This window comes from Protopterus annectens, chromosome 7.part0 (genome assembly GCF_019279795.1).
Source record: "Protopterus annectens isolate FY-2018-M chromosome 7.part0, PAN1.0, whole genome shotgun sequence".
NCBI lineage: Eukaryota > Metazoa > Chordata > Ceratodontiformes > Protopteridae > Protopterus > Protopterus annectens.
The window spans coordinates 547,750,164-547,775,139 of record NC_056739.1 but is presented as its reverse complement, the minus strand read 5'-3'; the positions used below and the strand labels follow the sequence as shown (position 1 = coordinate 547,775,139).

The window sequence follows — 24,976 nt, the reverse complement described above, 5'->3', positions numbered from 1 at the left end:
GTCTCAGGATATTTTATACAGGTGGGATGATTTCATTGTCTTTGGTTACAGGTTTTAACCAAGTTTCTGTTAAGCAGAGAATATCAAAGGAGTAGATTTCAGTTAGAGCTTGGAGTTGTTACTTTGTTTATGCTACGTATATTAAGATGAGCAATTAAAAGGGAGTTTGGTGGTTTAGAGAGGGCATGAGTAGGTGATTCTTTTGTGGTTGAGGAGAGAGATAGGAGTTGGTGGGCCTGGGTTAGGGTGGATGTCCACCATCCTTTAAAGAGAGTAGTAGACTTAGATAGTTTGGGGAATCTGCTGTATGGAGGTAGACCTTTCCTGGGGTTCTGATTGTTGTATTTTGTGTAGTGTTATGGTATTTAGGAAGTATGTAGTTAGATGAGGATGTTCTATTAGCATGAATAAAAAGGAGAGGAGAGTTTGGAGAGTTGGTTTCTTTCTTGGGGTAGTTTAGGTATGGGCCTAGTGGGTTTTCAAAGGAGGTGAATAGATGGGTGAGGATTAAAGGAGGTAGTAGTGAGTGTGTGAATAAGAGTGGGACATAAAATTATATCCCTCCTCTCCTACTAAATACCCCTTTCTTACCCACGTAATTGTCTTGCCCATCTACTGTTATCTCAACCTCTCTAATATTGGAACTTTTTCTAATGTTTTTCTTGATTATTTTTGCTTATACCCTTCTCTACTTCTATTTTCTGTTCTTGCTCAGGTGACATTCTTACCTCATTAATGTCTATAAGAATGAATATAGGTACAGTACTTGTATAATCATTATTCTTGTTTCTTCAGCCATTACATGTTAACGTGGCTTTGATTTATGTAAAATACAAATTCTAAAATACATGATAAATATCTTTACTGTTTGTCTCAATACTACCTGCAAAGTGATGTTTATAATGTTTAATTTTTATTGTTGCACATTGTAAATATGTTTTTTATGCAGCTCTTTTCTCCGTAGGTTTCTACTGAAAATGGAACTTGTGCCTAGTTGGACTTTTTCTCTGTAAACAAAAGTCAATAAATTTGTACATTATTAATTACTTTCTGTTTTTAAGGTACATTATGACTGGAAGCCCCACACGAGTCTGTGAAGTTGGTGGCTGGAGTTTACAAAACCCAACATGTGACGGTAAATATCTTACTTCTCTTTATTGTCCGTATTAAATGCAATAAATATTGTGAAGGGAAAAGGCAGTGTACATCTTTGAAGGCGCTTCAGTTTCACATTGCCCAGGTATGTAAAGGATGAAAATTCATGAATTCTGCTTAAAATTGTCAAACAGCTTTCTAATGTCAAGCATTAGTTTAATGTTTATGGAGGTGTGCTGCAGTCAGTTTTTGTTTAGGAGTTTTCACTTCTGTTCATATTGTGTAACTACACATTTGGCTAAAGGTGCGAGAGGCGAGCGTAATTATCAATGTTTAAGTGCAAGAAATCTGGACATTGCCAAAAATAATGGTGGGAACAAAGGTTCAAAATCAAGAACATACTTTAAAAATTGCTCTTATTAATTTAGAAAGTTGCTAGAATAATAGGTTTTGCTTTAGCATGCATTTTTTTGAAGGGCATGAAATCTGAAGCTCAAATGTATGTCCTTATTGACTTCACTAGTCAATGATTTGATAGAAAAAGCACATTTTATAAGGAACAGACTGAAAATATAAGACAAAAATCTGGTCAGTTGAGTGGTATGGAAGCAAGGCACATTTTTGTTCTTTTTCTGCTTTAAGTTTTTATTTTGTAAATGAATTTATATCTGAATGCTTCTTGTGCCATACAAGCAGGCCTTGTCCTAAATTATCTCCTTTGAGTGTTGATTTGTTTTCAGGAAGCAGTTACAGAAAGCAGTGGATTGAATAGGCTGCTCTCAAAAGCTCATCTGTGATGTCTGCACTCAAGTTTTGTGTCTGGAAATAGAGTATATGTAGAATATGAGATGCTTATATTATTGCTGTAGGTATTGTGCATGCATTATGCAAAGGTCTGCACTGCTGCATATACCATTGGATTCAGAAAATGCAGAAGCCTCAAAGCTGAAGGTTTATGCATTCAGGTAAGCTTTTCTAATGTTGACTGCTCTCCTGCTACAGCTGCCCACTGGAGGTAGCAGTAACATGGACTGTGGTTTGCTGGGGAAGCCTCCTGCTAATTTAGCATTCCAGGGAAGTGGCTGATGAACTATGTGCTCTCCCCTCCAATTGGTTGCAGCCCAAGACTCGCTTGGCAGAGCTTTTAAGAAAAATTCTCTTCTGTGTGGTATGTTCCTTTCTTCCTGAGGGGGAGGGGATGTGAATGAATACAGTCCTTTGACTGCATTCACACATTCACTTCTGTGAGAGTAGTGATACAGGATAACTATAGTGGTGATGTGTGTAAGTCTGTAGGAAAGTCAATATGGCTGCCTTTCTCTGGGTGGTTACTGTATGGAGAAGGTCAATAGGGGTGCTGATTCTACGTGTGCACATGTGGTTGTGTGTAGGGGGTGAGTTTTTGTGAATGTGAACAAGTGTTTGGGGGCTCATTTGTGGATGATTACATGTCTTGTGTGTATTCATTTCTGCAAGTGTGGGTTTCTGAATGTGTCTGTGCTACTGTTATGGATAGTCTGGTAGGAGGAACACAAACATAGTTAAGTCTAATTGTGCAGGGTTTGATTTAGAGACTGTGATGAGCTGCTAATAAGGTTTTTTCTGTGTGTGGTTTTTACCAAGTCTGAGTCGGAGATCCTCTCTGTTGCTGTAATTGTTCAACCTGAATTGGCTAATAGTACCATAGGATCAGTAGCTGCATTGCTTTACAGATGTATACTTTGAGCATCTGTTCTTAAGAGCAAAAGTGGATTGTTTGAAAAGCTAGACATAAGGAATACAGTTGCTGGTTTGGTTTCTTGTTTTAAAGGTGGGCATGAGTGAAACTAGTGCTATTATTTATGAAAATGCTATACATCTTTAAATGTTTTTTTATTCCTTGTACAAGTACTCTAATATTTGCATAGTTATGTATGAAGGAAATATTTAGTAAATAGTTTTATTCAAATGTAAATGCTTGTGACTGGTGGTTTATTTATTATATTAAGGTTTTCTCGTCCATGTAAACATTTTTAAGAGCAACTTATTTTAAGGGTAAGCATTGTCACTTTTTTTGCCTAAGAGGTGCCAGCAACAACATAAGCTTGGAAAGTGGGTGGTGATAATCATTACCCTGCTGCAGAAGCCTCTGGGCTGTATTGATTGTGTATTGTGCAAGATGCAACAGCTGCCCAGCTTCCAAAAGCTCTCTCTGTCCCACACTTCTAGTTGCTTATTGGCCAGCCCTGAGGCGGGAAAATCTTCAGTACTTTCTTGCCACTTTGTGGAAAAGCAGCTTAGAGGCTTCACAAGAGCAGCAGCTGGCACCTCAGCTCCTCTCTGCAGACACTTCCCTTTTGGGGATCCTTTAGCATACTTTGATATTTATTGGGTATATTTGTATTAATTTTTAAACTTTTATTTTTCTTTAGCAGTTCTTGCCTTTTAAGAAACCAGGTATTTCTTTAATATTGAAAGTTTCTTGTCAGGGACTGCTGTTTTTTTGCTTTGGCTAATTTGGAGGCTTATTTTTGTGAAGAAATGCACTGCTTAAGTAAACTTTTGTTCCCATATTTAAATGAAAGTCTTGTGTGAGAAGGTGTTTTACTTGGGGAGGGAATACTATGGATGATACAGTGCTTGTATTCCTGCTTTGAAATCTTACTTGCAATTTTTTTCTATCAGACTAAATTTATTCTAAATGTTTCTTACTAGAATTTAGTGTGCTGCTTATGCATTTCAGTTTTTGGGGACACTGTGGAAATTGTGCACTGTTTGTCCAAAGAATTTGTGAGCTTATATTCTCACCGACTTGTACATCCAAAGCATCCTTTTTTGGTCAACTTGGATACTTACCCCAATCCTGGTGGTCCGATATTCATAGTCCTTAGGAAAAAAAAAAAATTCCAGAGAGCTTTGAGTCCTCTGGTTTAGTTTTTGCCTCAGCTGATGGTGAGTGACTCTGTGTAGTGGCCAGCAGTTGTACCTCAGAAAACTAGACATCTCTGGCTTCCTCTGATGTAGTCCTTTAAGTCACCACAAACTAGTGAGACATGTCCTCTTCGACTATTCTGTTGTCCAAACCGGGCATGAGGAACAATCTTTACTGAAGAACAGAGACCTACCAGAGGAATGCAGCTGGATGTGCGTGGGAGAAAAGACCTTTAGATGGGGCAGATACGCATCTTTAAGTCTGCCACTGAAGATACCTGTAAAGAAACCCCGAAAATTTTAACATTTTTCATCAAAATACATGGTGTCTATAAGAAAAGATTTTCTTTCCTTATCCAACAAATTGTCAGCCCTGGTACTCTGAATTCAGTACATGTAAATCAGGGCAGTCAAAATATTCCTGAGGAAAACTGGTCAGATGATTCTGATATATAGACAAAGCTTTGTTGCCCGCATATTCTCAGGCCTAAAATATTTGATTTGGAGGAAGCCTGGTCCTAACATCCTTGTCTGGAGGAAATGTCTTTTTCTCTGGTTATTGTCAGGATAAATGAGGTGGTGTTGGAAAAAATGGATATTTCCACTAAACTAAGAATATTGTATGATTATTACAAGTGGATATGCCTCGCTGTATGCCTATAACTTCTCTAGTGCCAGCCATAGAGAATGTAATGATGTCTATAACAACCCTGATTCACAGCTTTCAATCCTCAAGAAAGCAGGCAGGCTTTTACATTTTCTGAAACTAACAAGCACTTTTCTCACCTTGGGTCTGACCCTCCGTAAATTGTACATCTTCACCAGTAGGGAACAGGCTCCTGGTATCATCCAACCTGTGGACAAGGACAGGAAGATTTTTAACAGATTTGGTAGGAGGATTTTTTTTTTTTGCTTTGATGTATAGAATTCTTAAATGTCAAACCCATATATGGAAGTTTGTGCCTTTTTGTATAGACTGATGTGGCTACAATTACCCCTCTGAATATAGTTCCGGTCTCATTTCTGTTTTCAGTATTTCCCAGGTATCTAAACGTGCCTTAAGGAGTATGTGATTGTACAGACACTGTCTCTAGGGCCTTTGCTTATGCTGCTGTTTTGAGGAGGTTTGCCTCATTTGCTTATGCTACTGTTTTGAGGAGATTTGCCTTGGTGCATAATTGAAAGCTTCCTGATGAGTGGTCTGCTACTCTGTCTTCAATCAGTTTGATTAGAGGGAAACTAATTCAGGGATTTTCTAAGGTTTTTCGGCCCCTCCCGTTAAAAATATCCCAGATCTCTCTTGTGGCTTGGAAACAAAACAAGCGATCCTTGCCTTCTCTGGTGAACATAGAAGGCATGAGGGAAACGAGAAGAAATGAGGATCCTTTCCTAAAAAGGGGCAGTCTTTAACTTCAGAATAAGTGCGAGCATTCTTCCCCCATCTCCCCCTCCTCCAGTCTCTCAAAACCTGTGCCAACAATTGGCTCTGTACCTTTCCTTTTGACAGCCAGTTGTAACGCTCATTGGTCTTAAAGATAGTTCAGAAGGGACACAGTTGGCATTAATACATACTCCTCCTCCGTTCAAGGGAGTTTCTACCTACCCCGTGAACCAAACATTTTCTTTTCCTCTGGTTTTTTAGTACTTGCTGACACAAGGAGTCTTAGAACCAGCCCAATTAAGTCAGAGGCAAAGGCTTCTATTTCAGAAGTTTCTGGTACCAATGGAACCGTTTTTTTCTTGGGGACCAGTTGTAGATATTTCCTTGATAAAACTTTGTGGAAGTAACAAAATTCAAGATGTTGACCGTTCAAAGTTAGTTACCTCTCATTCTCTAAGGAAACTTTATGGTAGCATTGGAGTTAAAATATGCATTCCATTCACATTCCCATAATCATAGGCTGAAGGAAATTTCTCAGATTTTGTTATTTGCATTACCCTTTGGGTTATCTACTGCTCCATGGGTGTTTGCATATTGTCTAGCTCCAGTTGTAGCTCTTTACAGACTGAACAGCACTCACTTTTTCCTTATTTAGACAACTGTCTTTTTTTTGAAGTCTTCTCCTAATGGCTGTTATGTACCTCAAAACAGATTGTATCAATTGTTCACTGATGAATTTCAACTACATTTGTAACCATGTTTAGTATGTCACCATATTTTAAAATTGTACTATGTTCTACTGCTGTTTTACATCTGTTTTATTCTTGTCTTGCGTCCTTAACTGGACTAATGTCTATATTTAAATGCTATGTTTTTTAACTGTATAATGCAAATAATACATAATGTGGAGCTTTTCTCCCCGGGCCTCTGCTGAAAACGGACCGGTGTCCAGTCGGACTCTCCCGGTCAACAAATATAAATAAATAAAAAAATAAATGTCAATATCCCTTAACATGGGTTTAATCTCTTCTGACCAGTCCAGGATCCCAGGTAAACATTCAGAAGTCCTCCTTGAGCCTGTCACACAAGATAGCCTTTCTAAGATATGTTGGACTGTCTACAGCACAGGACTCATGGAAAGGTGGATTTTTGTCTGAAAACTTCAGATACTCATCTCAGTCTCTAACTTCGGCCAGAGTTTCTCAGAATCTTGGGGTTTATGGCATCTCTGATTCTCATGATTCCTCTCTCAGGTTGCACATGAGAAAGATTCAATGGAATATTTTAAAAAAATATGGACTCAAAAAGCGAATCCTCTGGAATTTCAGATTCCGTTCTTTGGTTTTGTTTAAAAAAAAAAAAGCCTGCACTGGAGAATAAAAGTAAGAGCAAATATAGGTGGTCTCTTTTCTCCTGTACTTCCAAGTGAATCTGCATGTACAGGTGATGGTGATTTTGCTTGGAAATGGTTTCGGTGGTGGTAAAGTTGCAAGGCTGTGGAATTTTAGTAATACTAAAGCACACACATAAGATTTTAGCTGTGCAGAGTGCATTAACATACCATCATCTATGGTCTCCTGGACTGCTGCAGTTGATTACCAACAGCACCACAGTGATGTGGTAATCAACAAGCAAGCGGGCACAAGTTTGTACACTCTATGCTGGCTGGCTGTGATTGCTGGGGTGGTATATCTTCAACATTGTATAACCCTCCAAAAATTATATATTCAGTCAGAGCAAAACATAGTGGCAGAGAAGCTTTGCAGGGCTAGGATAGACTCCTTTGAATGGAGATTAAACAAGAGTGTCTTCCAGGATTTGATCCAGTTGTGGGAAACACTTCAAGCAGACTTGTTTGCCTCCTTTCAAAACAAACAATTCAACAGATTCCACTCCAGGACTCCATGCAAACTATAGTGAAAAATAAATGCTTTTTCATTCCCATTGACAAGAGTGTTCCTTTATGCATTTCCACCCTTTCCACTGATACCCTGGGCAGTTCTGAAGATTCAGAATGAGTTTCCAAAAATAATTATGGTGACCCCCTTTTGGCACAGAACATTGGTACTTCCTTTTTATGGATTTGGCCAAGAGCAGTTAGCACAAGCTTCCTCACAAACTGGACATACTCAAGACAAGGAGAGTCTGATACACCCCATTCTCAAACACCTTCAACTAACTGCCAGAATGATTAAATTCCTATGCCTTTTAGACATTTCATTTCAGAGGACATGCAGCAGATACTAAGAGTCAAGAAATCCTGCTACTAGAAAATCTTATATTGGTGCAAGTGGAAGAGATTTTTTTTTAGTTAGCGCTCTGGTTATTGGCAAGACACCATCAGGGATTATATATCACTGTGCCCAAATGTGTGTTTGTATCCTACTGGCCTTTTGTACTCTTATCGGTGTATGTCTTGTAGACATTTTGGCATGTCTGCCATTCATGATTTAGTTTATTCTTTTCAGTAAAACAGTTTCTGAAAGTAGTGATAACACCCAAGACCATCCCACAAGCAGGTTGCTCTTTCCTGGGATCTTAACTTTTATTCTGTAAATGTTAACGACATCTCTAGTTGAACGTACGCATCAAGCAGATTTAATGACCATTACATATAAAACTCTATCTCTGACATCTACAAGAAGAGTAACTGAGTAGCAAGCTGTCATAATGGGTGAATCCCTTTCTGGCCTTCCATAGGACAAGGTGTCCTTAAGCACATATCCCTAATTCGTGTCCAAGGTTGTCTCAATGTTTACTTTGAATCAAGCCATCAATCTCCTATTCTCTCCTGACTCTTGGAACCAGGGAGAGAGGATTCTATGTACTCTGACAGAAGCAAGTCCTTTAGAAAATTTGATTGGCTATTTATTTCTTATGTTGGGACTAAGAAAGAACAGCCAGTTTCAAAATAGACTATTTCCTGATGGTCGGCCTTGGCTATTTTTTTTTTGTGTCCAGTATGATAAACCTATTCTAGGCAATATCAAGACTCGCTATGAGGGCCTTGTAATCTTTGATGGCATATTGGAAGGTGGTAGACTCTAGAAACATTTTGGAGGAAGCTGCTGGGGCCTCTGAAAGTTCCTCTACAAGGCGATGCAAACAGTGCAACAAACATTTCAAGTTCAGAATAGCTGCACCTTGGCTTTCACAGTGCAATATTTCATGCTTGGCAGAAAGTGCAGAAAAATCTCAGTACATGTGTATTGGATGAGGGGAATAAAACAGGTGAATAACTGAGAGGTGATGCTTTCTTTATTCCTCACCCAAACCGTAAGAGAAGAATGATGGAAAGTCATAAAAATGAAGTCTGGGAACTAGTGTTATATATATGTTGTTTGCACTGTTTATGCCGAATTTTCACACAACTGTTAATGCTAGAACTTTTGCCCAATAACGGAACAGTACCAAATAAATGTCAATTTGTGTACATGAATAAATGATGATTGTGGTATTGGAGGGAGTAAAGAAGGCATCCCCTGATGAGCCCTAATGTGTATTTCGGTGGGGGAAAAAGTATAAGACCCGATCTTATTTTCGGGGAAATACAGTAGCAGCTCAAGCACTAAAAAAATTAGCACAAAGGACAGGACAACTGAGCACTAAATGCTTGTTCACCCATTAGGGGTAGACTTTGTAATTACCCCTTGATAATGAAACGTTACCTTAATATAATAGTCAAAAAACTGACTAGCTTGCTGGCAGCTGAAAGCAGAAGCAATCCATTCTGTTGCCCTGATAACGGAAAAGTTATTCAAATACAGTCATGTCATCTTCTTCTGGAACATTGTCATAAGTCTCCAACCCCCGAATTCTGGCCTGAATTTCTTGCAACTCCATTTCCTGTAGAACCATTGGCCCCAGTCTGTCATGCCCAGCAATAGAGCTCTCCTTAAATGAGTACAGCTTGTCCATGTAGCCTGCTGGTAGAGTATTGGCAACACAGCTGTCGCTGATTTTATCCCATGAATTCTTCACCCAAGTCACGACCTCTTGTAGGCTAGGCTTCACAAAGTTTCCATGCTGATTTCTCTCCATTCTATTTTCAATGGAGTCATTGAGTTCAGTGTGCAAATGGTCCTTGAATGGCTTGTTTATTGCAATATCAAGAGTCTGGAGATGGGCAGTCATTCCTGCGGGAATCATTATTTGACCTATTCTCTGTGCAAGAAAGTTCTTCATGTCTTTAGCGCAGTGAGTGCTGGCTGAATCCCAGACTAGCAGACCTCTTTCACCACCTCGCAAAACAAGTGGCAGCATTACATCCACCCACTTCCTTATAACTGCTCGTGTGCACCAGGCTTCGTCTGTTTCAATCTTGTAAATGCCTGAAATACTTTCAATCTTATCTTTCTTGCCTTTACTAATGATTAGAGGTGGGGTTTTCTTTCCATCTAGACAAATTGCCACAATACAGGTAACACGTGCACTTTCGTAACCAGTGGAGGGAATGTAGATTGATCAATTGTTTGAGATCATTGGCCCATAAATACTGCAGTTTTATCCATAGCAATCATGTTTGAGAGCTTGATTTAGAAAAGTCAATGCCATCAACAAAGGACTTTAATGCAAGTGCACGTTTAATAACTTCAGCATCTTCCAGCTTGAGCAGTGTTGTCCATCTTCTTAGAGACAGTTCATATCGCTGAAGGAAGCCATCCAGCCAATGTTGTGATGCTTTGAATTCTTTTGGTGATATTTCTAACTGGTTGTGCGTACGGCTGATATTCAAGCATTTGCCCTTGCAATGACACCACAAAGCCTTTGCTCTCCTGTTAGCAATCCATTCACAGATGTCTTCCAGCTCGGGAAGTAATGGTTGCTGACCTGATCCACACTTGTACTTCTTAGCATTTCCCTCATCCACCTGTTGACTAAGGTTATCATACTCTACTTGCCATTTTTGGACCATTCAGAGATCCAACAACTTCTCTTTGCAGAAAGCCATCAGATTATTTTCCCGGGAGTCCTCCACGAATCCTTTCTTGTACTCAATGGAATAGCTTTCTTTTTGCACTCATCTTGTCTGGGATAGTTGATTGAAGACTTACGAGACAGAAGTGGCAACAAAAATGGTGACAGTTAAGAAGACACAACCACACCCGTTCGTTATCAAATGCAAACGTTTTACGTGCATTGTCTGTACTTTGACCAATCACAGTACACTTGCCAGGGTTTATGGGCCAAGGATCTCAAACCTCAAGTGCGAGTGAGGATTAGGGTTGGAGTACGAATCATGGAGGACTACCGGGGAAAGAATCTTAACGACTTTCTGCAAAAAGAAGTTGTTTGGTGTGTGGTCTGAAAATGGTGAGCAGAGTAAGATAACCTCAGTCAACAGGTGTCAATATTTTATAATTTAACACGTCCATCGTGTGGTGTTGACTATCTTAACTGGGGCTTATTTTTAGGGTAGGGCTTATATTATGACCACCCTGGAAAACCATGCTAGGCCTTATTCTCTGATTAGGTCTTACTTACGGAGAAATACGGTAGTTGAAAACTACTGAATGGGTTCAGTGTTTTTTTTTTTTCTCTGTACTGTGGAGCTTGGCTGTAAATGACTGCTTATCCGTTAGTAACGCATTGAATCAGCAAGCAAAATCATGATGTAGATCCTCAAACCCAATGGCTTAGTATAGCCTGTGAGGTTCTAGTATAAATACAATAACCCTTTATTCTGCAGAAGTACAATGCGCTGAGTCTAGATAAAAATTCAGTAACCAAAACGGTGAAAATGCTCCTGCTCTGCAAGTAGTAACTGCTTTATGTAGTGTTAATTTAAATATTAGTTTTTTGTCAGTTCTATATAAAAATTAAAACTGTGTAGGGCTACATAAAGACGCAGTAAATATTCTTTCAGTAGAAGTAAGGTAATGGGCATATATTACTGATATATTAAATACAGTTCTAATATCTTTATTAAATTACCACTTAAGACATAGGCACACCAGAGAATTAAACAGCCCAGGGGTGCATGGCAGAGTCTATTAACTTCGAGCTTATACCATTAAGCAAGAAGAAGGCCAAGAATTATTGGCCAGATTCTTTGGCTGTCCAGCCACCACCAGACATCTCTTTAGAAGCAGGCAACAGCTTTGTATGCTGTCCACTGCCTACTTCAGATTTCTCTGCCATGATCCTGTCAGAGGTCAGCATGGATCCTTCCTTTTGCACATCCTCTGACTTTGCAGGCATCTGCTCTGGACATCGAGGGGGAACCTGTTTTGATCATCCTGGAGGACACGAAGGATTCTGCAGATTCTGGTCAGAGAAGAGGTTGCAGGTACTGTGATTCAGTCTTGTCAGGGGTCAGTACCTCCAGTGTTGGTTAGGGCTGGCATCCCTGCTAGGAAAAAAGAAGACTAAACATTCTTCTGTATGTCCAAAGGATCCTCAAAGGGAATGGCAGGAGTTTACCAAGGGTCTGTTCATTGAGCTAACTGCTCTGAAGCCTCCCCAAGGGATTTATGTGCCTATTGCCTCTTGCACTTCAACCCCTTCTGAAGACCTAGGGAACCTGATTCCTTGGATGAGGATTTAGTCAGATGAAGGGTCTTTCCTACTCTCCCCAGATGCCTTCTTCCTTGATTTATGGCTCTGGAGACTAATCAATTAGGCCTAATTCTCCATTGGCCACAGTAGCCAGAAGGGTAGAATATTTTAAATAGGATTTTTCTCGGGTGTCTGACATTCATGAGCTGCTTCAGGTGGACATGCCTAAACTTTCTGCAGTGCCTCTTGTGTTTGACCGCTTTGTTGGACACCTTTATAGCTGCCTTTAAGACTCCTGATTCTCAGCCCCTGCTCCTAAAAATGCCTGACAGGTTCTGCAAGGTTTCTGACCATCACCAGTTCCTGTTTAGTGTACTTCTGCTGATCTGTTTGTGGTCTCTGTTGCCTCTGACAAGCCTAAGTTTTTTTTTTTCCTTCTGCCAAGCACCTACCTTCAGATAAGGATAGTAATGCTATATGGAGTGGATTGGAGAAAAGGTCTGTACTGCAGCCACCTTGGCCTTTAGGGCCACTAATTACCAGACCCACATGGCCTTGATTGCCCATGCTTGTCAAGTTACTTCTGACCTTGCTGATTCTGAAGGAAAGTTCTCTGTTCTCTGTTTTGGGTTCTACCTGTTGGGTGGCTCGGCACTTTATCAAGTGCAGCTGTGATGCTGCTGATGCCTCTTCCAGAGCTGCTGCCTTTGGATCTGTCATGAGGCATTACTCTTGGCTTCATCTGCAGTCATTACTTGAAGACGTTAAGGACAAGTTGCTGGATGTTCCTTTGGTTAATAACTCTGAGACTGCTATTGATATTTGTCTCCAAGAGAAAGGTAAAGCTTTGCAGGACCTTAAACATTTTTTGTGTCCTTCGTCCCCAAGGTCCAGAGGAACTATCCTACTAGGTCTGCTTTTTGTCCATAGTTCGCCTTGTCAGGCCTCTCAAGGCAGAAAGGATGGGTAGCCAAGCTCCTTCTACTCAGTTTTCTCAGTCTGCTGTTGCCCAGAAGCCTTCTTCATCTGACATGCCTGTCTCTTGGACATTTTGCCCTCCCAACCCTTGGCCAGGATCTTTTGTCCCTTCGGCTGTCCCTCTGTTTGTTTTCTAAACTGGCAGCCAATCACTTTAGATTCTTGGGATCTGATGTCATTTTTATTCATTCCTCAACTGATGGGTCTCCGATCTGACTTGGCTGCTGCTTCCAGATCCTTGGATCCAAAAACTCTTCCTCCCTTTACCCATAAAGCCCTGCCAGCCTAACATAACTTGGATCTCATTTGCCACCATATCGCTACAGCCGTGGATCCTGTCATGCTCAAGCTATTGGTGTTTTTTAAGTTAACAGTGCATTCTTTAAATTATCCCTTCAAATAGGCCATGTACTGTTTTTTTTTTTTTCTGTCACCTTTCTCACTTTTTTCTAGCAATTTTCTCCCACTAGACTCTGAGATTTTTACTTAGAATTCTGTATTTCAGTCCAGTACTATTTGTTGGTGCTTTGCCTTTTCTTTCTATCTTCTTCCTACCCCTTTCAGGGTATTCTTGTCTACTGTTGATGGTGGCATTTCCCATCCTTTTAAAATTATTTCTTCTAACTTTTCTTTTATGGTGTTTTTTTTTCCTTTCTTTCTTTAGGTGTGCCAGGATGGCTGATTCAAGAAATGCATCACCCATGGACGCAATTCCTAATTCGGATGCCCACAGGGAATGAGTCTACTGAAGGATACTGCATATTTACATGCAGACTATATCATTTGTGACTGCTTTTACTCCAGGGCACTCAGACTTATGGAAGAAACTTGCTTTGAAGGGTCTTCCTTCCTCTTTTTCCTCCTCTATTTTTGATGGGGCTCAAATCCCCTCAAAGAAATATGAGAAAGAGAAGCCCAACTTGGCTCTCTGGGACAAAGACTCTAGAAAGAGATCTCCGGATCCTACAATGTCCTCTGCTCCTTCCTCAGAGCCACCTGTGTCAAAAAAGATTGATCCGGCCCCTTTGGATCCTACTGCTCTGAAATAGTTTGCTTTGGATCCAGTCACCTCATTCTTTTCTGGATCTGAAAACTTCTGTACTCCCTTCTCCCCTTTTTTGCAGGAGTCAAGCACTCTAGACCATCTACTACCTTCTGTCTTGGGTCTTCCAGGAGTTTGTCCTAAACTGAAGTGGATATGGTGATTGGGAAATTCCTCAGAGCTCAGATTCCCCAGAGGAGTTTGTCTTCCTGGAGGCTTTCGGGACTGGCCCAGCTACTACTTGGGTGACACATGAACTTATTTCTTTGTGGACATGGAATGAACCGGATACTGTGGAACCTATCCCCAAGTACCCAGATAAAATTCTAACTCCCCCCAAGGACAGGAAATATTAGAGCAAGGGGGTCCCAGTTGATGCCTTGGGTTGTGGCAGCAGTCATGAAGAAAGACCTTGCAGAGCTCTTCTGTCCACCCACTAACAGAGAATCTAGGGCCTTGGACAGATTTGGTAAGTCCATATATTCTTTGCTCTGTGGTCATTGAATTATTTGGCAGATTTCATGAGACTGCAAAAAGGTTTGCATAAGGAGCTCTCCAAATCTCTGTCTAGATCTGTGGAGGATCAGAATAGTCTCTTTGCAACGGACTACCCTTCAATCTATAGCTAATGGCGTCCATGAGACTTTATTTCCCATACAGCGGAAGGTACCCTGTGGGCGGCGGGTTCAGGCATAGCCATCAGAAGACATGCCTGGATGTGTCTTTGTGATTTTGCAGAGCCCTTAAAGTCTTCTGCTAATTAAGCACACCATCAGAGCCCCCCCCCCCCCATTTGTCAAATGTCTTTTTCCTTAATGTCTATACATTTTTTCTTTTTTTCTCTTAGCCTCCTCTTCTCTCTCTGTGGTCTGTTTTGCAATAACATATCACCACCACCCTATTATTTTCTTCTGCTTCATCTGTCTATATTAACTGCATGTCTCTTCTTTCTACTCTGTCCTTCACTACTTACTCCTTTATCTCTCCTGATTTCACTCTTACTTTAATTTAACCCCTTGCCATATTCCCTGTCTCGCTATACCAATCTAATTTCTAACCATAATCTACTTTGTGTTATGCATCTAATTTGCTTTTTGTACCTGTTTTTCCCCTTTCCCCCTTCAGACCACTGCTTTTCTGACACTGTCATTCCATTATGGTTCAACTCCTTACCTTTCACTGATTGTTTCTGTAGTTTTTCCTAGCTTTCAGATACCTGGTTCTACCTGCTCAGTTCGCCCTCACTACACTCGGGCTCACTTCGCTCCCCTACCCCACTTAATTTGCTTTATACTCTTATTCCTTTAACCACACACTGTTTCCACTGTGCAGCTTCTCCCAGCACTGTTCGATCAACAATCACTTCCTTCTTATGTCCAGCAACCAACCACATTTCATTCTGATACCCAATTCTCTCCCATCCACTAGTGTCAAATACATCCACTTTTTAAAACCTTTGTCTTATCCCCAAACACCCACATTGTCAGTTCCTAGTCCACTTAATACAAATGCCTTCATTTTCTTCACTACAGCCATTCTCTTTCTGGCTGCCACAATAACCTCTTATGAGGGCACTCCCCCTCAAACACACTCCTCACCTACTAGTACTTTTCCCCAGCCAACCACTCTCACATCCATTCCTTCTCCTATAGCACCATCTCTGTCCCTATATCTCCTCTCAAAACCAAAACAAGACACCATCCCCAGAATAACCTTTTTACTTGCCTCAGAAAACTCATATTCAACCTGCTGCAATCTGACGACATACACCCAAGCCCTGGACCCAACCACTGCTCCTGTCTGCCAGCCTATCCTTCACACCTCTATAACACCACAACTAATACTTCCCACATCCACTAAGAACCTAACTATACTGTCTATTCACATTCAAAGTGTCATGAATAAAATCTCCCGTTTCCATGCCTGGGTGTCTTCACACCCCTGATATTTTTTGCCTCTAAAACCTGGCTCAAACCTCATATAGCTGATACTGAAATACTTCCTAGTTATAACATCCTTAAGCATGACTGAATAAAAGAAAGGTGGAGCTGTTGCTATCATCTATTCTAACCAGCTCACCCTTCACTCTCTCACAATCACTCCCGCAGATTTTCATCCAGCTGAAATCCTCATAGCCAACTGGCAAACACTCACAAGAGAATAGCTATTTCTTCCATTTATATTCCCCCTGGAAATAACATCCCCATTTTAGAGCACTTTCACTATTGGATCTCCAAAAATATCACCTATGAAACAGTTGTCTTTTGAGATATAAACATTGACTGGAATGCCCTAACCACCGACAGCCCAAACTCCTCCATTAACCTCTTCGGCTTCTCCCAGCTGATTTCAATCCAGACTAAACAAAGCAACTCTCTAGCTCCACTTTGACTGGGTCCTTGCCTCCAATCCCAGTCTTGTACCATAACCCCTCCACTCTACTTGACACACTTAGTGATCACCATCCCACCTGCATAATTAGACACACTCTGCCACTACACAAACCCCAACAAAACAAAGACTGATGTAAACTCTCAAACTTTAATCCTGACGCTTTCAACAGCCTGCTCTCTTCAGTTAACTGGTCCTTCCTCCAATGTCACCCCCTAGAGAATGTTGTCCTTACCTTTACCAACATTTTCCTAGACACACTTAACTCCCTGGCCCCTATCAAGTAACTAAGTATCAAAACCCAAACCGAATGAGTAAGAGAAAGTGCATGGAAAAAAATGGAACAAATCCACTTCTGATCTTTATACCTGTAGAGAGCTCTGCAATTTAACCAAAAAAGGTCATCCTTGACAAAAAAAAATTTTCGGAAACCACTTGATCCACACACCAACCCCCAGAAATTCTGACAATCTGTAAATAAGTTGTTGCATCCTGGGTGCCCATATTCCCCTAATCCCTGCCCAAACAGCTCTCCCTCTGATACAGCTACACTTCTAAATTCCTTCTTCATAGACTCCATCTGCAACCTTACCAAAACTGATACTATTACAAACCGTACACCACCAATTACTACCAGTTCTCCCACTTTTTCTCTTAAACCTGTCCCCACATCCTAAATCAAATCACTTCTGTCCAAACTTAAAACATACTCTCCATCAGTTTGACAACTTACCTCCTCAGTTCCTAAAACTGGCTGCTAATTCTATCGCTTTCCCTATCTCTATACTAATCAGTAGATCTGTCACACCACTGCATAAAGGTGGCAATGCAACAGACCCCTCTAATTTCAGACCTATTTCCATCTCATCTTCCCTGTCTAAAATACTTGAAAAATGTATCCACAAACAGCTTCTTGATCATATTCTCCAAGAAAATCTCTTTACCAACACACAACATGGTTTTCACCCAAAACGCAGTACTGCTACTGCTCTAATTTCCTTCACAAAAACTACTGCAAAATCTCGTGATAACAATAAATTAGTTTCCTGCCTGTTTCTTGATCTATCCAAAGCCTTTGATGCTGTTTCTCAGAGTAGTACTATCCAAGCTTGTTTCTCTTACCCTCTCTAACTCTGCAATATCTTGGTTCTCCAGCTACCTTTCAAATAGATTCCAGGCTGTGAAATGGCAATCTAATTTCTCTCCCTTTCTACCAGTGCAAACTGGGGTGATCCAAGGCTCCATCCTTGGTACCCTACTTTTCAACATTTTTATTAATGACCTCCACTCTTGTCCACACTCTACCATTATTCAATATGCTAATGATTCCACAATCATCTCCTGCTCTGACAATATTGCACACCTTCATACCATCACCCAAGAATCCCTCCACTCTGTCGAAAGATGGTTTACTTCCTACCAATTGCTACTAAACCCAAAGAAAACTAAACTTCTCTTATTTCTCCCTACTACCCTTCAGCATCACAAAACTTCCTTTTTCTGTCTCTCCCTGAATAATACTATCATCTCAACTGAACCCTACACTAAACTCCTAGGTGTTATCGATGACCTTCTTAAATTCAATCTACACACGGAATAGTGCATTAAAAAGACCCATCAAAAAGCCCCTATTCTCACACACCTCCAATCTAATCTCACTAAACTAGAACTTGCCTATAACAAAAGTGCACGATTTGCCTCCAACCTACTTTACCGCACCCACCACTGCATCGCCCTAAGAAATCTACAGTGGCTAGAATTTCATCACCAAATCCTAGTAATGGCTTGTTCAGTTTTACATAAACCATCATCCTGTCCCACTCTCTCCACTCTCATCCAGTCCTATACTTCCAGTCGCTCTCTCCGTAACTCTCAACAGAACCTACTGCAAGTCAATATGCCCAATAAATATATTGGCAAATTACACCTATTCCGTAGCAAATACATGGAATAATCTCATAATGTCATATGTATCACTAACTCCAACACCTTTAAAACAGCAATTAAAGATTGCCTCCGCAAATCATGGTCATGTCTCTGTCAAGACCCAACATAAGCTATCTTCCTCTACTAATAGACTGCTGCTCTCTCATATACTACCACACTAGTCCTTTCACTGGCTTGCTACCTGTTTTTTTCCCACTAGTATTTACTCCAAATACTTATTTCCTCCGTTTCTCTAATACTTGCTTCAAGTTTGTACCTTATTACCTTTCTCCTCGGCTATTCTTTGCTTTGTGTTATTTTTTTATATTTCTGTTTCTCTTCACTGTTTGTGATTTTTGGAGCTCTTGGTGTATATATCTTCCTAATTGTATTTATAACTGTCCATATTTTATTATCTACAACATTTATGTACATGCCCATTATGGTGATTTTGTCTCTAATGCTTTTTCTCAGAATTACTTGTTCTTGGATTACTTTCTGTAGTCTGTTACTTATGTAAAAACTGAGCTAGCATGTATGGTTAGTCTTATGTACTCATTGTTTTTTCTTTTGCAACAACTGTCTTATATAATGTTTAAGTAATGTACTATTGGAGCTTTTCTCCTCACATCTCTGCTGTAAAAGGGCTTTGCCCAGTCAAACTAACAGATGTCAAATAAAATTCATTCATCAATGTCCCATTTAATGGATCTTCATATTTGGCCCAAAAGTAAAAGATATGCTGTCCAAATGTGAGCAAGAGGGAAAGACCTAGTCTGCCACAGGAATACATTTTTCTACCCCCTCAAAGGCCCTTTTCCCAGAATCAACTGCAAATTCCAGGCTCCTTTTCAAGACTCATGAAGAGATATTTCTCCCAAAGACAGAGGGAGGAACTTTGACAGAAGCTGCTGCCCCTGCAGCAGAGATGGCCCACAGAACTCCTGTTGGACAAAACCGTACCAAACTGTTGCTCTGTGGAGGCAGTTTTTTTTGGGGGGGGGATGCTTCTCTGCACCAAAGAGTGTGGGTATCCATGTTACATCACACCATTTTCCCAAATTCCCCCTACAAAAATGAGAAAAATACCTGATGATCCACTCAGAGGGAAGCAGCAGCATTGGAAATAGAAAAGTTGCTAGGAAGAGTCCAACAGAAGGTCTCCTCAGAGCAAACAGGCTGCAGAACCCACTCCCCACTCATGATTATTCTTGGTGCCACAGAAAACAGGAGACTTCAGACCCATCCTGGATCTCTGCAAACTAAACCAGTTTGTAAAATATTCAAGATTCTGGATGGTCATGGTTCAGTCCAATTTGCCCCTACCGTGAATGGATGATTGGATGTGCTTGATATATCTTCACAGTGCATACTATCTCATCAAAATGCACAGGCACTCTAGAAGATATCTGTGCATTTGGCTGGGAGCCACTCATGACCAGTTCAGACCACTGCCATTTGGTCTTGCCTAAGCTCCCATGGTGTCAACCAAATGTGTGGCAGTAGTAGCATCTCATTTGAGAGTGCTGGGATCCCGAGTGTTTCAGTACCTAGATGATGGGCTCCGAACTGCACCGACCAGGCATCTTTTAGTTTTTAACAAAAGTTGGAAAGACTATATTCTGTTGGGTCAAAATGTCCGGGGGCAAATCGTCCGCAGTCAGAATGTCCTGTAACCTTCAGAAACTGCCTAGCTGCTGTGATTGCCTTTTGCAGGCTTCATGGCATTCCAGTTTTCCATATCTAGACAACCTGTTGCTTCACGCTCCTTCTCTCCATTGCCTATTACAGGCTTTGGAGTTCCTCCAAAGTCTGGGGTTCATTGTCAGATCCCAAAAGTCTGTCCTGACTTCCTCACAGAATCTTGTATATCTGGGAGCAAGATTCAGACAGTGCCAATGCTGGCCTCTGTTCTGTCTCTCTAAAGATCTTGTCCTTGACGGCTTTCTTTTAGTCTCTTCTTCCTCTGCCTGCCATTCCTTCCAGGGAGTTTCTTTGGGCACTAGAATTCGTGGCCTCTTCTATTCCAGTGTTCCCTCTTGCCAGACTGCATAGCTGGAAGCGTCAGTGATACCTTAAGTCAGTATTCAGCATTGCCACGCTTTGAATTTGAGTGCCTCTCCTTCCTTGTCGAAAGAGGGAATTTGAGTGGCGACTTCAGCAACTAACCCTCAACCCAGGCCTGCCCTTTCAGCCTCAGTTTCCTTCTTGAGAACTGTTCACCAGTGCTTCAGACACGGATGTAGTCTTCCTGTGGTCATATGAAAGTTCATGGTCTCTACCTCCACAGTCAGAAATCAGACCACATCAATATCAGAGATGAGAGCTCTGATTCTGACCCTTCAGGCGTTTCACCCCATGTGATGTGGTATGTCAACAAGCAGTGGGGCACAAAGTCTCGCCTTTTATGCAGACTGGCTCTTCAAGCCTGGGATTTGGCTATCGGTTATCAGCTAACTCTTTTGGCAGTGTATTTCTTCAGAGCATGGTCTAGTGGCAACCAGAAAGTCTTGTGTGCAAATGGAGATGATTTTCTGTTTGGTGCCATGTTCATAGCCAGGACCCTTTTTCACTGGGGGCCCCTCCGGTTCTCTCCTATTGTGTGAGTTGTTAGTCTGGCTTGGCCTATTCTGTAAAGGCCCACTTGTCAACTCCTTCTCCCCGTCTCCCCTTGAATCCTCCTCTGGCTTCTTGTTTGAGGTCAAACAGTTTCTAAAATGCATCTCACCTCTTATGACCCCAAGGAAGCCTATTCCTTCTTGGGACCATAATTTTGTTTTAGAGAAATTGACTCTGGCCAATTTTGAGCCTACAGGTTCATCATCTCTGCAGCACTATACCTGGAAGACTGTCTTATTGCTTGCTCTTACTTCTGCTCAGAGGGTTTCTGAGCTTCTGGCCCTTATGGCAATCCTTCCTTTTTGTTTTTTTGTTTTTTTCACAGGGGCAGGGTGTCTTTTTCGTACTAATCCCTTTATGCCCAGGGTTGTTAATGAGTTGTCCTTGAATGAGACTGTACAATTTTCTACCTTTTTTTTTTTCCGTTCTCAGTCTGCTAGTGTGAAGGTCCTGCATACCTTGATTTTGCACAAGACAACTCCGGTATTTACATAAAACTAAGGCCATTTGTAATTCTGCCCAACTTTTTGTTTCTTTTCATCACAGGACATTGGGTTTGGCTGTTTCTAAGCAAACTATCTCCTCCTGGATATCTATGATCCTTCCTTTTGTTGTTTTCATGGTGAGTGTCTGTCTACTTTGTTATAACTCATTCCACTAGGGCTGTTGCCTCATCTGATGCTTTATTCAAGGGTTTGGATACAAATTCCATCCTTGAAGCTGCTACTTGGTCTTCAGTATGTATCTTTGCTAAGCGTTGTAAAATGGATATTGTTTCTAGAGCTAGAGCAGTGTTGCTATGGCCATCCTGCATGAGTTTGTTGAAGGCTCTTCCCAGCCTTTCACCTCGCCTTTTTTTGAGCTTTTATACTCTGCTTAAGGTGAAGAATGCTGTAACTACAATATGGAAAGACAGTACAGTTGTGTAAAGAGAGAGAAGGGTATCTAATGTTATGGTAAAATTTTACACAACTCTGGCTTTAAAATGTGAGGTATTGCCCTGTGGTCTTTCTTCACCATCAGGATTGATTTATTTGGCCATTTCAGCATTTCTGTCCATGGAGCTTAATCTTCCAATGCATTATCATGTCAAAATGCTCTTCGAAAGAGGTTTTGCATAAGAGGCATACTTCTCAACTGTTCAGATTTTGGCCTCATATTTTTGATCTATTCATAAATTTGTGGTTTTATAGCAAAATCCATGAGAATTAAATTTACTAAAGAATGACCAATAATTGAGTTTCAGACTTTGTGTCCTTCAGAAAATGCTTGGTAATACAAAACCATATATTCTAGCAACTTAGTTAATAGGGTCAATATTTAACCTTTTCCCTATTTTGGGGGCTTTGTCCCTTCATTATATTTGGCCTTGTCCAGATTTCTTGTGCTAAGAGGTAGTGAGATTTAAGAGGCTTCCAAGAAAACTTGTGGCCCCTCATTGGGATCTTAATTTTGTGTTGGAGAAGCTGACTTGCTCCATTTGAACCAGCTAATCTAATTAACTTGAGGTTTGTAACATGAAAAAAAAATTGCTTTAACCTATGCAAAAAGAGTACTTGAGCAGCGAGCTCTTATGGTGAGTCAACCTACCTCATTTTCCACAGAGATAGGGTTTCTCTGAGAACTAATCATCCTTTTATGTGTAAATTGGTGTCCATGTTCCTACTTTAAGCAAAACTGTCTATATCCCAGTTTTCTTAAACTTAGAAATGAGGGAGAAAAGATGCTCCATACTTTAATGTCCACAGTCAACTATGCCGCCATATTGACCGAAGAAAATCTTTCAGATCTTTGTATCAATTGTTCATTTCTTGTGAAGGTAGGAAGTGACAACCTGTGTCAAAACAGAATATTTCCAGATGGTTGTCTAAGGCAATAACAAAATTATTCCAGGCAAGTGAAGTCCCAGTCTACCAGGTCCTTGGCTTCATGCATGGCATTTTGGAAAGGGCTGGATTCTAGAAGCAGCAACTTGATCCATTCTACATATTTCTAGAGAGCGGTATAAGTTCCGGTGTGGCGACCCCTAACCGGGAAAAGCCGAAAGATATTAATTTAGTTGACTTAACTGTTATACTGCAAAGTGCTACTTTTATATAATAACTTCATAAATTACTGCAATTATTATACATAATTCATACAATTTTAACATCTTATGTTTTAATACAAAGTTGACTACTTATTCAACTTGGTTTTATGCTTCAGTACTTGTTTTTGTTTTATACCTTAGTGCTGGTTGTGTCATCATTTAGCCTGTAAGTTACCTTTAAAAATAAGCTGGCTAACTTCTCATTTTACTGTATTGCAATTGTGTTTTCTCATAGGTTTTTGTAGGACATTTTAAAACTTTATGATATGCCATAAAATCTTAATTTTTGATGCTCCTTGATCCTTTTTTTCTGTTTTGCCTCTTCATAGTTGTCCATTAGCTGCCACCAGCTGTTGCTGTTATTCGCTAAATATACCAGACTTGCCTGAGTCTTCCCTGGAGCGAGTGAAGAGGTTGTGAATGAGACTGCAGCTGCAGAGTGTGCCCCAACTACTATCCCCTTGCAGCAGCTTTGACAGCCCTGCAGTCACTGCCCTCAGATGGTGCTTGTAAGTGTTTGCACATGCACAACCTGCGGACTAAATGACTCACTATTTGTGCAACATGGAGGTCACCAGGCTTAAATTGCTTATTGCAGTAATCCTGTGCTGCCACCCTCCCCCCACATGGGTGAGCCTACGCCCCTTCTAGTGCCCATTCTGCCACTATTAATACAGGGTGCAGTAAAGGATGTGCGATGGCTCTTTGCTCCCTTTTCCTGCTTGCTATTGATGAAGGAGCTTAATTTCTGCTTGCTCCACTGATTCGTCCATATTTCTTAGTTTGGTGCTGTAGCATTTACTGGAGTAGGCAAGAAGTGAACTTTGACACAGAAGCATGTTTAGGCCTTTTACATCATGGTATGCAGTGGAGGTGACTATTCAGCGTAACTGTTTTACATTTAGAATTGCACTTCACTGTACAACTCTTGCAGGTCTGACGCTTCCAGTAAGGAGCCCATAGAATAGCTACATAAAATCAAATGGATAGTAATACACACAGTATGGTATTTTTTTTTTTGCAAAATGTTTAGTGAAGATGACTCTAAAGTGTGCTTATATCATTTGCTGTTTAGCTGTTGTTTGTGATGACCCTCCGACAATAAAAGGTGGAGAATGCAGGTCAGACTCGGTACCCTCCTTGGGAGTAGTTGCGACTTGCAGATGTTTCAATAAAAGTGAGCATCTGATTGGTATGCATACTATTCACTGTACTGCCTTGGGGAATTGGAGTCAGCCGCTGCCTTATTGCAAAGGTTGGTTACTTTCAGGTTTATTTTTTATATTGGAGCACAGTGAAAACATTAAACTTGTTTAACACTTATGCAGTTTTTATCTCCTGCTTACAGGTTCTATTTTGAAACTCCCTTGCTTCAAAGGAGTGCTGTACTTAGCGAACTTCATTTTGTTATAAGAATTCAGCTTTGCAAATGAATAGATGATCTACTAGATTTTTTTCCCTTAACTTGAAAACCACAGCAAGTAATCTTTAGGGAGCATTTCCTATCAGCATTTTGTTATTGTGGTCTAGGTCAAATTCTGACTCCTAATTTTTGTTACAGCCAGCTGTAGAAACTGCTGTTACAGCCTGTGATTTTATGGTTAACATAGCTGAGCCCACTAATTAATGTTATGGTGCAGTTATTATTCATCTGATAAGTTTGACTGTCAGCCAGGTGCATTTCAGAGGTGACACAGTTTTTGAGTAGTTTCTAGGAAGCATCTTCACTGATTTTCCTTTCCTTTTTTGGGGGGAGGGTGTTAATGTCTGCTTAAATCTGGTTTGTCTGATCTCTGTAGCTTAGCTGTATAGAAGGTGACCCATGCAATCTATATGGGATAGCCAATGTTGGGGTTTTTTTTAATATTACAAGAATAGTAAAATCTTTTCTTGTTTACATTTAACATGGAAAAAAAATGCTCATTGGGGGCACAGTCTGACAAAACTACAAGAATATGATAAAACTATGTAATAGAGAACTGTAAACATGAGGATGAGTATTATAGCTGTATACTAGGCCTATGACCACATTGGCTGTTTTAATACC

General features: G+C 40.6%; 1 protein-coding gene across 1 annotated transcript in view; it reads left to right on the top strand.

Annotated features, from left to right (window-relative positions):
• The first annotated feature begins 1,059 nt into the window (after positions 1 to 1,059).
• Positions 1,060 to 24,976, top strand: part of LOC122806047 (complement receptor type 2-like) — a 63,361-nt gene continuing 39,444 nt past the window's right edge. The window contains exons 1-2 of the mRNA XM_044076287.1: positions 1,060 to 1,135; positions 24,005 to 24,184. Of these exons, the coding sequence (XP_043932222.1) occupies positions 1,069 to 1,135; positions 24,005 to 24,184 (247 nt within the window). The 5' untranslated portion in view covers positions 1,060 to 1,068. The remainder of the gene's footprint in view (positions 1,136 to 24,004; positions 24,185 to 24,976) is intronic.